Source organism: Malurus melanocephalus, unplaced genomic scaffold (assembly GCF_030028575.1).
Source record: "Malurus melanocephalus ecotype Western Australia unplaced genomic scaffold, MMel_1.1 scaffold_810, whole genome shotgun sequence".
NCBI lineage: Eukaryota > Metazoa > Chordata > Aves > Passeriformes > Maluridae > Malurus > Malurus melanocephalus.
Window position 1 is genome coordinate 108845 of NW_026624042.1, and position 14538 is coordinate 123382.

The window sequence follows — 14538 nt, forward strand, 5'->3', positions numbered from 1 at the left end:
AGCATGGCCAAGGCCCCGCTTTGCTGAGCTGTGCCAGGCCAGAACAGGACAGGGACATGTCTGGGCACAGGGTTAGCACTGGCTGACATTGGCACATCAGTGGTGYCAGCAAACAGGCAGGGGCTGCTCCTGGGGCACACCTCAACACCGGTGGCCCCTATACACGAGTGGGGCACGAGTGGCCTGCCAGCACACRGATGACACTCTGCTGTCCTACACAAGTGTCAGCACAGAGGTGGTGTCCAGGCACGGCTGGTGCTGGGACAGGGTCAGTGCCAGCATCTGGGGAGCACCAGGGCATGGGCTGGGGCTGTACACAGATTGGGGGTGGCCCAGGGTCACCAGGGACAGGGATGGGACAGCAATGGGACAGCAATGGGACAGCAATGGGACAGCAATGACACACCTGGCACAGGACAACTATGGAGTGTCTGGTACAGGGACAGCGCTGGGGCCCGGGGCACAGGCAGACTGATGGCATACCTGGCACAGAAACAGGGGCAGTGGTGGAATACCCGGCACAGGAACAGCAATGCCGCACCCGGGCCTGTGGCGGCCCCTCAGGGCTGTGGGAACACAGGGGCGGGCTCAGCACCGCCTGGGATCTGGACCCACGGGCACGGGTCGTGGCTCACAGGCCGTGGCACGGGCCGGGCTGCCGAGCGGTACCTGGGGCGGTGCAGTCGCCACGGGCTGTCCCTCCTGTGCCCGGGCCGGCTCCACTCGGTCCCTCAGCGCTCCCGGCCACACGCCCCTCATGTGTTCGCTCCTCCCAGCCGCTTGGGGGCGCTGTCCCCAACAAGCGCGGCCGCCTCCGCGCTGCTCCGCGTGCRCCCTTACCGGAAGCGGAAGCGGCGGCGCCTCGTGGTTCCGGCGGAGGCGGTCGGAGCCACCGGGGCCCGTTCCTGTTCCCGGCTCCATTCGCGCTCCGCCCCGCTTCCCTGCCCCAGCTCCCTTCCCATTCCCCTTCTCGCTCCCATTCTCGGTCCTATTCCCGGCTCCATTTCCGTTCCGACCTCCTTTCGGGAGCCAGCTACGTTCCCATTCCCGTTCTCGGCCCCATTCTTGATTCAGCCCGGCTCCATTCCCGGCTCCATTCCCGGCCCCGCCCGCGTTCCCGTTCCTGCCATGGCGGTCCGCGCCAGCTTCGAGAACAACAACGAGCTGGGCTGTTTCGCCAAGCTCACCAACGCCTACTGCCTCGTGGCCATCGGCGGCTCCGAGAACTTCTACAGGTGAGAGGGGCCCGGCCCGGCCCTGCCTGGCGCTGCCCGCGGCCCCGCGGAGCCCTGACGGTGCTTTGTCCTTGCAGTGTGTTCGAGGGGGAGCTCTTCGGGACCATCCCGGTGGTTCACGCCTCCATCGCCGGCTGCCGCATCATCGGCAGGATGTGTGTGGGTACGTGGCGCGGGAGGGGCTCCGGGGGGACGGGCGGAGGTCGCGGGGTCGGTCGGAGCCGCACCGGGGGTTGAGCCGTGCCGGGGAGCCCGTGGGGCRGCGCCCCTCGCCCTCGAGGGCTGTTTTAATGCCTCGAGTGTGTGGAGCAGGAAGAATGATCTCAGAGGTCTTCTCCATGATCTCATAGGTCTCTTCCAGCTTGGCAGATTCTGTGAAGGATGTGGATAAACAGAGACTCTCCCGGGAGCGGGGGTGGGGGGAGCGTTGGCTCTCGGGGCCAGGGAAGCTCTGCTGTTCCTCAGTGCCAGCCCGGGGGGCGGGCAGAGCCTGGCCAGGGGGAGGCGTTACCCAGTGTGAAGTTATGGAAAAGCTTTTCACGTGTTTCTGGCTGGTGAGACCCTCTTAGGTCAGTCCAGCTTCTTGTTTTGTTCCTTTAACCACAGTCCTGCCATAGTCACAGGAGCAGCAGCACCTGGGCCTTTTGTGGGGCAAATGGCATTGGCATGGGGAGTTCCTTGTCAAATGACTCACGAGGGCCTCAGGCGTTGTTTAGTCCTGTTGGAAGAGAGAAGGGAGTGAAGACAGTGCCATTCACTCMCACTCTGTGCCTCAGCCTGGCTTTTCCATTCCTGTGTGCTGCTTATTTTAAAATCTCATGGGCTGATTTATGGGCTTGGAAGGAGCACACCCAGCAAGGGCAGCTCAAGCCGTGTGTGAACAGCAGGGAAGTGGAAACATTCTTTTTATTCTATTCCATTTCCTTGTGTCCTTTTAGGGAACAGACACGGGCTGCTGGTCCCGAGCAGCACGACAGACCAAGAGCTGCAGCACATCCGCAACAGCCTCCCGGATTCCGTGCGCATCCAGCGGGTGGAGGAGCGGCTCTCGGCTCTGGGCAACGTCACCACCTGCAATGACTACGTGGCTCTGGTGCACCCAGATCTGGACAGGGTACGGGGCTCTGGGATRCCTGCACATCCAAAGTGGGGCTGGGAAATGCTGCCCAGGGTGTGGCTGGAATTCTGGCTCAGCTGTGGTGTATGAGCTTTGGAGAGGGGAAGGAGAGGCAGGTGGATTTGTATCATGGGACAGGGCAAGGGGCAGTGACTCCCCACTGACAGAAGGCAGGGCTAGATGGGATATTGGGAAGAAATTCTTCCCTGTGAGGGTGGTGAGGTCCTGGCACAGCTGCCCAGTGAAGTGGTGGCTGCTCCATCCCTGGAAGTGTCCAAGTGCTTGGAACAGTCTGGTCTCAAGGAAGGTGTTGGGATGAGTTTTAAGGTCACTGCAACCTGAACCCTTCAGTGATTCTGTGATCATTGGGTGCAGTTTGCTTTGGGTGTGTAAAATTGAGTCAATTAGGGTGTGCACAGGTGTAATAAAGAGCATAGGGAAGAGTGCAGTGAGGGGAAGAGAGCAGGAGTTACAGCAGCTGARCAAGCCAGAGTCTGTCATAGCTGAAAGAAACCATGGATGTGTGGATTACAGGGAAAGAAGAATAGAAAGTTCCTGTATGAGAGTTTTTAAAAAGGGCAGAGTCACTCCTATTTTATGTCTGAGAACTGATACCTCAATAGCATTGAGAGAGATTTGTTATGTGTCTGCAGGTCCTGACAGTGCTTGCTTCCAGCTTGTGCTAAAGGTGGTAAAGAGCTGGGACTTGGTGTTAGAAGTGCAAAAGGAAAAGAAAAATAAGGGGATGGAAGAAGGCTTTTCAGTATAAAATGTTTTAAATAAATGTAAAAAGTAAAGTGAGATGGCCAGAGAGAGAGAAATCAAAATAATGCGCAGTGAAACCTGGAGAGGAAGGAAGTTATTAAGAATTATGATAAGGGTAAGACAATTTTGTCCCAGTGRTTTGGGACCAAAGGGGACTSCTTTGCTGGGAATTGACACAAKTGATGTGCTGCTGACACAGTGGGGWGATTTTGGCATTTCTCAGCAAATTCATGAGGTTGTGTTTGTAGTGACAGAGGTGACTGGGAACATGTAGAGTGTGGAGCTTGGCTTTGTGTGTTGTCATGGCAGGGTTACAATGGGCTGTACAGTGTGGGGTGCTCTCAGCTGAGGGCTCTGTCAGGAATTAAATGTTTGACTTCCCACTCCACAATCCCGTTTAGCTGAAGGCTTTATCCCCTTCCCATTTGCAGGAGACAGAAGAGATCTTGGCAGATGTGCTGAAGGTGGAGGTTTTCAGACAAACAGTAGCAGACCAGGTGCTGGTAGGAAGTTACTGTGTGTTTAGTAACCAAGGAGGAATCGTGCACCCCAAAACTTCCATCGATGACCAGGATGAACTGTCTTCTTTGCTGCAGGTCCCACTCGTGGTAAGGCATTTGTGGGATTGTGTTTGTTCTTCCCATTCCCTCAAGGCCCAGTTCCAATGTTTCTCCAGCTCAGGTGCTCCCAGATACTGTTTCTCTGTGAAGTGGTTCTGAGTGGGAGGCGAGAAGGAGACTTGAACCAAGTCTTCCAAGACAAGTTTCTTGTCTTTCCTGAGTCTGAATAAGCTGCTCTGTGCTTTTGAAATGTTGCTCTGCTGGGATTGTGCACATTGTGCAGATGCAGAATGTGAGGCTGGCTGTGGTTTGGCTGAAGCCAGTGTTTAAAAAGATTAAATAAGAAACTCCTGTGTCTGCTCAGTTGGATGTGTGAAAGCYGTTATCCTTCCTGCTTACGGACTCTCTTTCACTGAATGCCACAGCGTTTTCTCACCAGAGTAAAGGCTGTTCATTCATCATTTTACCTGATACCTTCACAACTTTGCTGGTGGCAGAGTTCATCTTTTCAGCAGCATGAGCTGAGCCCTGCAGCRGAGAGGTGTGTGAGGGCTGTGCTGTGGCAGCTCCTGCTCACGTTTGCTGTGTCCCTGGCAGGCAGGGACAGTGAACCGTGGCAGCGAGGTGATTGCAGCGGGCATGGTGGTCAATGACTGGTGTGCYTTCTGTGGGCTGGACACCACCAGCACCGAGCTGTCTGTCATCGAGAGCATCTTCCGGCTCAACGAGGCTCAGCCGAGCACCATCGCCACCAACATGAGGGATTCCCTGATTGACAGGTAGGGAGCATCCACCTCCGGCCAGAATCATGAAGATTGTATTACAAAGCAGTGGTTTCTCACTTGATTTACGTTTTAATTACCATTTTTTCACTTCCTCTCCCTTTTTGATTATGGCAGAAGTTACTTGTTCGGTTGTGGAATGTTTTGTTGCAATGAGAAACAGGAGATTTCTCTTTTTGTGAGAAATAACATCTGTTTCAGCTGCCAGATTTTCTTTCTTAGCTATTCAATGCTTAGTTATGACATGATTTTTTTTAAACAAATCTTATTTTTAAAGTTGAAATACCAGTGATTTCTCTTGTCATCTCGCCCTTTGATTGCTGTAGTTATTCAAATGTTATTTCAAATGCTTGCTACAACCAATTCTGGAGCCAAGAAGACTCTGGAACTTGTCAGCTGCTGCTGCCTTAAACCTCTTACATTTAAAACTGCTAACTTGAATTTTTCTTAAGCCTTTTTGTTAAAGGCTTTGTCCAAGTCACTTCTTAAATGTGAGACAGGTTTTGTTTTCTGCCTGGAGTGGTAATGATATGGGACCTTCCCCATTCATTAATGTATGCAAATGTTTTTACATAAGCAAATGTTTTTACAGTTAAGCATAAGTGTGGATGAATGTCTTGTGGCACCTGGGCTTTGGGTTATAACTTTGGGGACCACTGATGTGATGCTAAAAGATTTTTCCTGAATCACCTTCATGGCTGAGTTCTCAGCCACAATCTGGGAATTTTTATGGCATAAGAAATTCCTTCAGTGGAGAACCCTTGAAAGAATTTCTTTGCCCCRTTACAGTTTGGGTACAAAGTCTTGATACTCTCAGCATATCAGAGCCATAATTAAATCTGCTCTGAGCTGTTGATCATGACCTGGGCCAGGCTGAGTGTGCATTTTGCCTTTGCCAGCCTGACAGCTCTGTTCCTGTGGCTGGCTGTTRGCAGCTACATCTGCTTCCCTCGTTTCATTGGTCCTTTTCTAGAAAGGGAAATTTCTTCTGGGCCTTTGTAGTTGGACAGTGAGAACTGACTGGTGTTTTGAAATGTCTTCTGCACTCTCTGGTCCTGCTAAACCTTCTTCCTGTTTTGTTTTTCAGCTTGACATGAGCAGTGTTGGTTCCTGCTTCCCAGAAAGCTCCTAAGGAGTGAAGTGTTGAGCTGCACTATGGATCACAGACATCCAGACCTCCTGATGGTGTTTCTGCAGGCCTGACCCAAGGGAGAGGCTACAAAACAAACTTTCTGTCATGTTTTGTAAAAACTGTTATCACAAAAACTGACAAATAACATGTGTAAGATACAAATAAGGAATGCTCTCTATCCCTTTGCTCAGTTCTTCAGCTCTSCTTTCTGGTTTTGTGATTCCAACTGAGCCCTTCAAGTTACCCCACAATATTTACTCCTGTGGCTCTTGGATGTTGATCACTAGAGATTATTTTGCCTTAAGTCTTGCACCAGTGTCCTGCTGCACAGCAGTTTGTTTTGGCACTACATGCACTGCCCTCTCTTTCCACACTGCTGCTTGAGTGGTGTTTCTGCTCTAGGTACACATAAGACCCCTTTGTATGTCCAGTACCAAAAATACAGTAGTTTACTTGCCACAAAATAATTCAAAAGTCATCCCTTGCTCTTTTGCCCTGACTTGTAGCTGTTCCCAGGGGATGGTGATTCTGAAGTAATCAGCTTGGATGAAATTAGTTGGATGAAAATTAGTTTTTCAGTCAAGCCAAGGGCTTTTAACAACAACAGTGTGGGAATCCCTGGAGCAATGTTTGGGTCTGATGTCATCTGTGCTGCTTCCTCCAAGAGAGAGCCCAAAAATCAGATTGTTGCCAGTGGGCTTAATTTGTGCTTCAGTAGTTCACCTGCAATGGGAAACCCTTAGAATTCAGCAAATCCCAATGGAGTTGAATCACCTCATGTGGAGTTACCTTGGAGACAAAGGTTAAGTAACACGGTTCTAAGCAATCTCTTCAAGTCATCAGAGGGTACAGATTTGGGAGCTTCCTCGTGAAGGGCTGTGCCTGCAGGACAGGCAGCTGTAGRTGCTGCTGTTGGGCAGAAGACAGTAATTTCCTGCACAGATGTTGCTCAGTGATACCTCATTTCAGTTGCTTTCCTGCTTGCCCATTCAGGGTGCACTGAAGGCACAGAAGTGCCTCCATTTCCCATCCTGAGGGTAAGAGGAAGCTCTCACTTGTCTCCACACAGCTGCCTTGCTCTCAGCTGGGTTCTCCTGAGGAATGATGACCTGAGGGCTGTGTGGGCACAGCTCTTTTCACCTGTGTGCTTTGGGCTTTGTAGAAAATTAATTAAATTCCCATTTTTGTTTTACTCTCTGGATGTTCAGGGAAGGCTTTGTAAGGCTTGGCTGATAAAAGGTTGCTCCTTAAACTTGAAAATAAAGATTGCCATGATCACCTCTGATCAGATATCAACCCTTTGATACCATGCAGCACCTGTCTTAGCACTGACCCCACCCTGGCTCTATTCTGAGTGAGAAGCTGCCTCTGTTTGGCCACCTCACAGGGCTCAGCTCTTGGCTGAAGCAAATGTGACTCCTGTTCTAACCATGGGTCTTTGGGAACTCTGAACTAGTGAGGTGCACCTGTGTACAAGGAAAAGAAAYTATAATAAAGAATGGATTTAGAACCATGGTTCATGAAAGAAGATAAACGTGTTTCAATGACAAATTGTGTCTCAGAAAACCTGTGCAGTTCTTTAAAGAGTCCACAGGGATATGGATTTGTTCTTTTGTACTGTTAGTTGTATTTTCAAAAGGCATTTGGCAGGTTTTTGTGCCAAAGACATTCAGGGAATGTCCTGGTTTTACTCAGTCTGGTTTTTTTTGGGATGGGACTCAGTCTGTTTTTTTGGGATGGGACCACAAAGAAAAAACCCAGAACAGGCACCTTGGGTGAATGATCCTATGGAATGAAGGAAGCCCTCTTACATGTTTGAGGATGGGGGAAAAAAGTACCTGGTGGCATTTCCCAGGAGTTTGACAGGGAGCTGTGCTGGGAGCCACAACATTCAGCATTACTGTGGTTTAGGAAGTGCAGTGGGTTCACACGGAATTTTGCCCACACCAACTGTCTAGAGAGGAGGAGGACTGGGTAGAGAGGTAAATTCAGTGCAGTTGAGTGTGAAGTGAAGCACATTGTGGTTAAGAATCCAAATTTCACCCCGTGGTGGTGGACCCTGAGCAGTACAAGAGTACATTCCTGAGGGAAGGTCCATAATGAAACAAATGTGCTCAGGCTTTAGTAATGGTCAAGAAGGCAAACACCATCTGAAGCTAAACAGGAAAAGAAAGCCCAAATGGCCCAAAGCAGCATGAGTTGTAAATCCATGATGCATCTTTATCCTGAGCACTATGTGTCAATCACCTTGTCTACCAGCACTGCACAGTGGTTGTCAAGTGTTTCTGCCAACACATATTTTGGGATAATGCTCATCTACATTAAATTTTGTGTCTTCTGTAAACTCAAAAACTCCAGAAGAAACGAGGGAAAGGAGGAGTGAAATTCTCGTTACTTCCCCTGAGATCTGAGCTGGCAGGAGCAGGGCTGTGAGCAATGTGCCACAGCAAGGGGTGTCATCTCCCCCAGCTGAAGGGTTACAGAACAGCAGGACGGTGAGGATGCCAAGAGGTGTTAAGGAATAGTGAATAAAATCAAATTGTGAATCCCCAGAGCTGGGTGTTGCTCCCATGGGTTCTCAGGATTTTTAAAAATTAAATTGCTGAGCTACAAAGCTGTGGGTTATGTACATAGCCAGAGGCACCTGGCACCTTTGCCATCAGGCASTGGAAGGCAGCACAACTTCAGGAAGGGTTGCAGGAATGATCTGGGGAACTAAAGGTGCTGGACAAATGGGTGACAAACTATGAGAGGGGCTGGAATCAAGCCCTGGGATGAATGTGACAGGATGGAGAAGGGTTGTCCAGAGCTTTTGAGGGAGAAATTAAAATCTTACAACTCTGGGTTCAGTGAGGTCTTGGGGTGTGTAGCTGTGCATGCTTCAATGGCCAAAAACTTTTGTCAGGATCCTGTACAGAGGTTTTTAAACCTCAGAGTSCTCACAGTGTGAGGTGGGAGATCTTGAGGTTTAATGACTAATTGCAAATTAGGAATAATTRATCTTAGTGGAGAACCAACTTTGATGAAATTAGTGATTATGTAACCCAGCAAATGTCYAAATTTAGAGCATGAGTGATGATGAAATTATGCAAAGTAGTCAATAACAGGAGGAAACCCAAATAGGATAATGAGCATGGTACACTGAGTGTGGCTGGCAGGGTGTGCCAGGTCCCTGGGCTGTCCACWCCCTCCGGCTGCAGAGCAGGATCACCAGAACACACCCACAGCAGCCCTTTGTTSGTGGGAGTTGAATCAGCACTGCTGATCCCTGCTCCCCTGTGGGAACAACGTGTCCTGCGTTTCTGGACAGGAGCTGGAACACGGCCCCTGCCCACAGAGAGCTTTGGCCAGGCTGATGGGCACTGAGTCCATCCCCTGCTGCTCAGGCCGGTTCTAAAGCACAGCACAGGATCCCAGCCAAGWGCTCGCAGGTGGGAACTGTCCCTTACACAAAACCCGATGTTTGTGCCCAGATCTAGCTTGGCCCAGGGGCTGATCTTGGCAAAACAGACGATAATTAATGGGGCTGTACCGGAGGGAAGCTGCCCACCCCTCCATACCTTTGGGAACACCTCATCCCCTGGAAACCCAAATACGTAACACCCGTGCCAGGAGCCAGTACAGGGCATGTAGAAAAGGACCTGAGGAATTTTATTTCTGTGGTTCTTGGAGCAGCAGCTGAGGCTGAGTTTTGGCAGCCCAAGGCAGCAGCTTGCCCTGCTGCAGCCACCCCGGGCACACTGCTCTGCCTGCCTGGACACTGCACTGCTTGCACAGCTCGTTCCTCAGGCCGGCCAAAAGCCTTTGGGGCAAAGGGGAGGAAAACATAAACAAACCCAGACATTGCTCACCGTTGTAAWTTTTTTTTTAATTTTTTTTTTTTTTTAATGATGGCTGTTGGAAGTTGCTCAAAGGTTTGGGCTGTCGCAGTCCCGGCGAGATGGCAGCGTACAGATGAGACCGAGGTGCCGTATGGCCGTGGTGTCCGGGGTGTGTGTCCCACTGCACCTCTGGCACACGGAGCAACGCCGAGTGGCGTGGGGGCGTCTGATCAGCAGCTCTGATTCCGTTTGTTTGGTCCTTCGCACTCCTTCACCCATCATGAGACGTTAGCACGTTTTTGTCACTACGGTTCAAAGGTTCGAGGCTACGAGCTTCTCACTTACTTTGTAATATGTTGGTAAATAGTTTATGTTTAAACACAATAAACAGCTTGGCTATGGAAATCAGTTATGGAGGACAAAATACACTTTGAAACCACGTGTTAATGCAGTCCTAGTGGGCTTCACCAGACGAATCTATGTGTCTATCCTGCTTCACCAGAGCAATATTTGAGCACTAATTAGCAATCCGGAATGCTAACGATCTCTCTACTGCTTCGTTCCTCATTCTAATTAGGAATAGTTTTAGCGTGTTTGTAGTCCTTGGATTGTTTTTTTTTTCAGAGCTGACATTATAAAGCGGTACTTTTTTATACTAAGTGGACATTCTGTGCATTGCACTTCCATTGCACTGAATAAAATTCAGTTATAGGCAGAGGGCTTAGGTTAATCACCTGTTCCCCATGGTGAGCGGGCAAAGCAATTCCTATGCTGACATGGATGGCACTTCTGTACAGTGCTGRGCTTCACTGCTGCACTGCACTGCAAGAGACTCTTCCACTCTTATTCAACATCATAAAAATATCAGCATCAACATGAAAATCAAAAGTTTGTGGTTAGGGCACAACGTCCTGAACCACTCACAACTGTAAGAGGGACAAGCAGGAGCTACTGTTGTAGGAAGAGACCTGTGGAAAGTTAAGAAAGTTAACTATCTGAAAGTTAAGGTATTTTTCTTGCCTTTACCTGATTTTTATGGCTCTGTCAAACATGGTGAACTCATTCTACTGTGTGGCATGCTTCCTTTGGTCCTTGCCAAATATTTGCCTGTGAAGAAGTGAGCAAAACAAAAAAAAAGACCCCAAATTTTGAAGGCATACAATGTTTGTAACATCTACAGGGGTTGAATTTAGTTTTACAAAAAGGCCTAATTCTTACTGTACCTTGATTATTTCAGTGAAATATGACGACCTCACTCCAAACAAACATTTCCATTCTCCTGAAACCCAACATACAAATTCCACAATCTAGTTACACATGCCACGGAACAACAACTCATCTTTTCCCAGCATCTTAAGGGGCAGAGTGCAGTCTGCGTCTATACACATTCCCAGTATTTCGGTAACCATTGGTTCATGGGTTCTTGACGGCGGGARCTTGAACCAACTTACATGACATTTAAATATTTCTTTCATAAGTGGCTCCCAAAACAAAAACAATGATTGGTTTGGGTTTTTTTTTAAGACCAAATTACTTTGTCTTCAGATTGTCCCAGTCTAGGGCTTGATGTTGCCAGGTGTCTGGTTTGGTGCTTCTCGAGCTTCTGCTCCGCACTCCAGTACCTCTTKGAGTGCTCAGTGGTTCCTCGTGCACTGTGCTGAGTGGCAGCGTTGATTAGTTATGAATGTACAAAACATCTGACCAGCAGGTATTGGAAAATCGTATCCAGGCAGATCCCTGGATTTTGTAATAAACTAAGAAGATCTTTTAGAATGGTTTTCAGCATCAGAATGTCTTCTGCTTATGACACTGAAATTGTTCTTGTTCATTGATTTCATGATCTTAATTCATTTATGAGACAGCTATTAAAAAAATGGTTCTGTTCAGAGGTGGTTTAGCTACACTGGAGAATGCTGGGTTTAACAGGGAGCACTGGTGCAGGGAACTGAAGGAAGTTTCCCAGATCAGTTGAAACCTGTCTCGAAGACTCTGGTGCTGGCAGACCGAGCCGGTGGATGGCACCGCAACYGGCAGGTGACCGAGGCAGTACGAAGGAAAGAGGCTCCACACTGCAAGGCTGCCCTGCCTCTATTTTTTCCAGTTTTCCTGCTTATTTCCATCCCAGGCTGTCCAAAACTTGTAGGTCACTGAAGTAGTTCTGTTTGGTAGGCTTTCCAATGCATTTTTTCTCTTTTTTTTTGTGTGTGTCCATAGTCCTCATCGGCTCAATGAGTTGGAAYGTGCAGCAGGCTGTGTCATACCCATTCCTGGACAGGTCTTTTGTAGTACACAACATTTTGCTGCACCTCTTTGTTTTTAAACTGGAAGATTGTGTATACCAGGACAAGGATGCACAGAGACAGAATGCAGGGGATCACCACCGCGATGGCRTTGACGGTGCTGGGCACGTCGTTTATGGTCACCATGATGTCCACGTCGTCGTGCGGGAGGCGCCGGTCCTTGCTCCGCTCAACATCCTTCTGGTTACAGCCCATCCAGTCCTTGAGGATCGACCTGGGGTAGCCTGGCTCCACGCTCAGCCTCTGGTTATCGAACTTCCAGTACTCCTTCCCTTTGTAAAAGTAGGTGTAAACTAGGAAACACAACAGAGAGTATTTCTCATTATTKCCGGTTGATGAACTGTGATTGTGGRAGGACATTCAGGGAGCCTGGACAACTGAAGCTGGCCACTACCTGGGTCAATGAAACACATTTATCCAGGACATTCCCAAGCCATTGGAAAGTGAAGGTGGTTTTGGAGCTGGGATTTAATGGAGAAGCCATAACCCTGGCTTGTGTGTTCAACATTGCCCATGGAACACCATTCCCCCTGGCCAAGACAAGCTGAAAATTAAAAAAGAAAACCCCACTAACTTTAAAGGAAGGGTTGTGCAGTGAGTTATTTTTTACTAAAGTGTCTGTAAATATGTGCTCRTCATTACCAAGTGATTAACATCATCTGCAGGGTGCCAGCATGCCTGGGTGTGACAGGGTTTGGAAGAACACCAGATTTCAGATCATTCAGTGTGAAGGAGCAAATGCCAAGTAAAATGTGGTCCTTTTGGCTACAGAATCCTGAAGATTTGGCCTGTGGATTTGGAGCAGTGTTGTCCTGCTGCTAATAAAAGGGTGATGCTTTATGCTACATGTTGTCTGAAATATCTCCCTCTCCCCAGATGACTCATTTTATAATAACTCTCAAGTTATTGGAAAACAAAAAGAAAGGGAACAGAAGGGAGCTGTGGTGAAAGTGTTGAGTCTCCTGCACTGTTCCCCAGCTTGGCTGTCTCTCACTGCCATCCTCCAGCCTGGCCCAGCCCTGCAGCAGCCCCCTCACACCACAGCTCCAGATTTGAACACAGCCTCAGTGGCACAAGCCCCTTCTGTAAGCACTTTCCCTAAATSGATGTCTTAGGTCACACAGAAGGTATAACCAAAACTCTGTATTCTGTCCCCATCTCCAGGAGCTGTTAAAGCAGCTGGGGCAGAGCTCTTTATCTCCAGCATGAGGCAGCCCTGATAACACCCTCCGGGGGCCATCTCTGCTCATGGGCCATCCAGGGCTCTGGGAATGAGCCATGGAATTCCATCATCCCATTGGGAGATGCCCCGGCCAGACAGGAGGAACTGCACATCCCTACTGGCACAGAAACTGAGGCTCTGGGACACTGGGACACTTGTGCCACTGCATTCCCAGNTGCACATCCCTACTGGCACAGAAACTGAGGCTCTGGGACACTGGGACACTTGTGCCACTGCATTCCCAGAGGAGAGGAGCTCCAGAAGCAGCCCTGGAGCTGCAGAGACGGACTGGAGCTGTGTGCAGGATCAGCGCTTGGACGAGAGCACATCCATCACTGCAACGGGGCTGCAGCACCACCCTGCCCTACAGGGGCTCAGCTTGGATTCCGATTTTGTCAGTTTAAGCTGTTGGTTGTGTATTATTGTTTTTATTTTATTTTTTTCCTATTAAATTGTAGTTCTGACTTAGAATCTCGCAACATATTTGTCAGGGGGTAATTCCCTCCCTGGTTTGCTTCCAAACTAGCACACTGGAAGAAGAGGAAATCCTCAAATCAGAGACAAATTGTGTTGAAAGGAGCCTCTGGAGGTCCAAGCCTCTACTCAGAGCAAAACTTCAAGGCTAACTGCTAACATCAGACAGGCTGGAGGCTTTAATAGAGAGCCTGAGCTCACTACAGGTAAATTAGAAGGAAATATAAGTTCTAGCATCCTCAGAACTGGAGCTCAGGAAGAGTTGRGGAGGGTCTGTTGTGGCAGAAAAGGTCCCATTCCCAGCTGTTTTAGCAGCTGAGGAGGTTTTTGGGCTGGGATGAGGGTCAGGAAGGATCTCAGACTGCTGCTGCTCGCAGAGCCCAGGGCACCCCAGGGTTTTTGGGACTCAATTCGTGGATCAGGAAATCCTGAAAACACTCCACACCCAACCCCCAGCCCCCAGCAGAGACCATCTATCACTGATCCCACAGGGGTGATGACTGCAGACACGTACAGCCTTCCTTGCTGATGAAAGCACCCTGAGGAGCCTGAGGGATCCCTCTCCACACCGTGATGGGCTTTGGGTATCCGGGGTCCGTGGCTCTCTTGTCCTCATTGTACCTCCAGTAGCGGTCCCCTTTGAAGAAGTAGGTTTTGCCCACGGGCTCCCAGCGCAGCGCCGTGTCGATGCCCTCGCGGGGCAGGCAGCTGCCCAGCTCCACCAGGCTGTGAGGGTAGCCTGGCTCTGCCGTCACCTCCTTGAAAACCCAGTACTTATCTCCTAGAGGWGAGTGGGGACACAAACAAACAGATTGGCCTGGTTAGGAGGTGAATTGATAGGAATCTAAACCAGCCGCAGTGAAGCACAGCATGTTGAGAGCTTCCAGRCTTCAATGTAATTTGTGAAAAAGCTGCTCCTCCACTTCACTTTGAATCTGAAACCTCATTTCATCTGCTGCTCCTCAGCTCTTGTTTTGGGAGAGCTCTTGAACAACCCTTCCCCATTTACCTTCTCATGCCAGTCACGATTTCAAAGACTTCTCTCATCCCTGGGTACCATTCCTTGCTCAGGCTGAGGTGCTGACCAGCCCAAGCTTTTCAGACATTTCTTTTGCTTTTCCCTGAGCCTT

At 49.4% G+C, this 14538-nt stretch overlaps 2 protein-coding genes across 2 annotated transcripts in view; one reads left to right on the forward strand and one right to left on the reverse strand.

Moving 5' to 3' along the window:
• The first annotated feature begins 849 nt into the window (after positions 1-849).
• EIF6 (eukaryotic translation initiation factor 6) lies at positions 850-6784 on the forward strand. Its single transcript, XM_057385325.1, has 6 exons — positions 850-1235; positions 1313-1398; positions 2174-2349; positions 3549-3725; positions 4275-4456; positions 5547-6784. Exons 1-6 carry the CDS (start codon positions 1129-1131, stop codon positions 5554-5556), a joined length of 738 nt encoding a protein of 245 aa, XP_057241308.1. The 5' UTR covers positions 850-1128; the 3' UTR covers positions 5557-6784.
• A 2504-nt stretch (positions 6785-9288) lies between these two features.
• MMP24 (matrix metallopeptidase 24) overlaps positions 9289-14538 on the reverse strand; it is a 43037-nt gene continuing 37787 nt past the window's right edge. Inside the window, exons 7-8 of the mRNA XM_057385319.1 lie at positions 13923-14189; positions 9289-12005 (exon numbers count right to left, since the gene is read on the reverse strand). Coding sequence (XP_057241302.1) covers positions 11668-12005; positions 13923-14189 — 605 coding nt within the window. The 3' untranslated portion in view covers positions 9289-11667. The remainder of the gene's footprint in view (positions 12006-13922; positions 14190-14538) is intronic.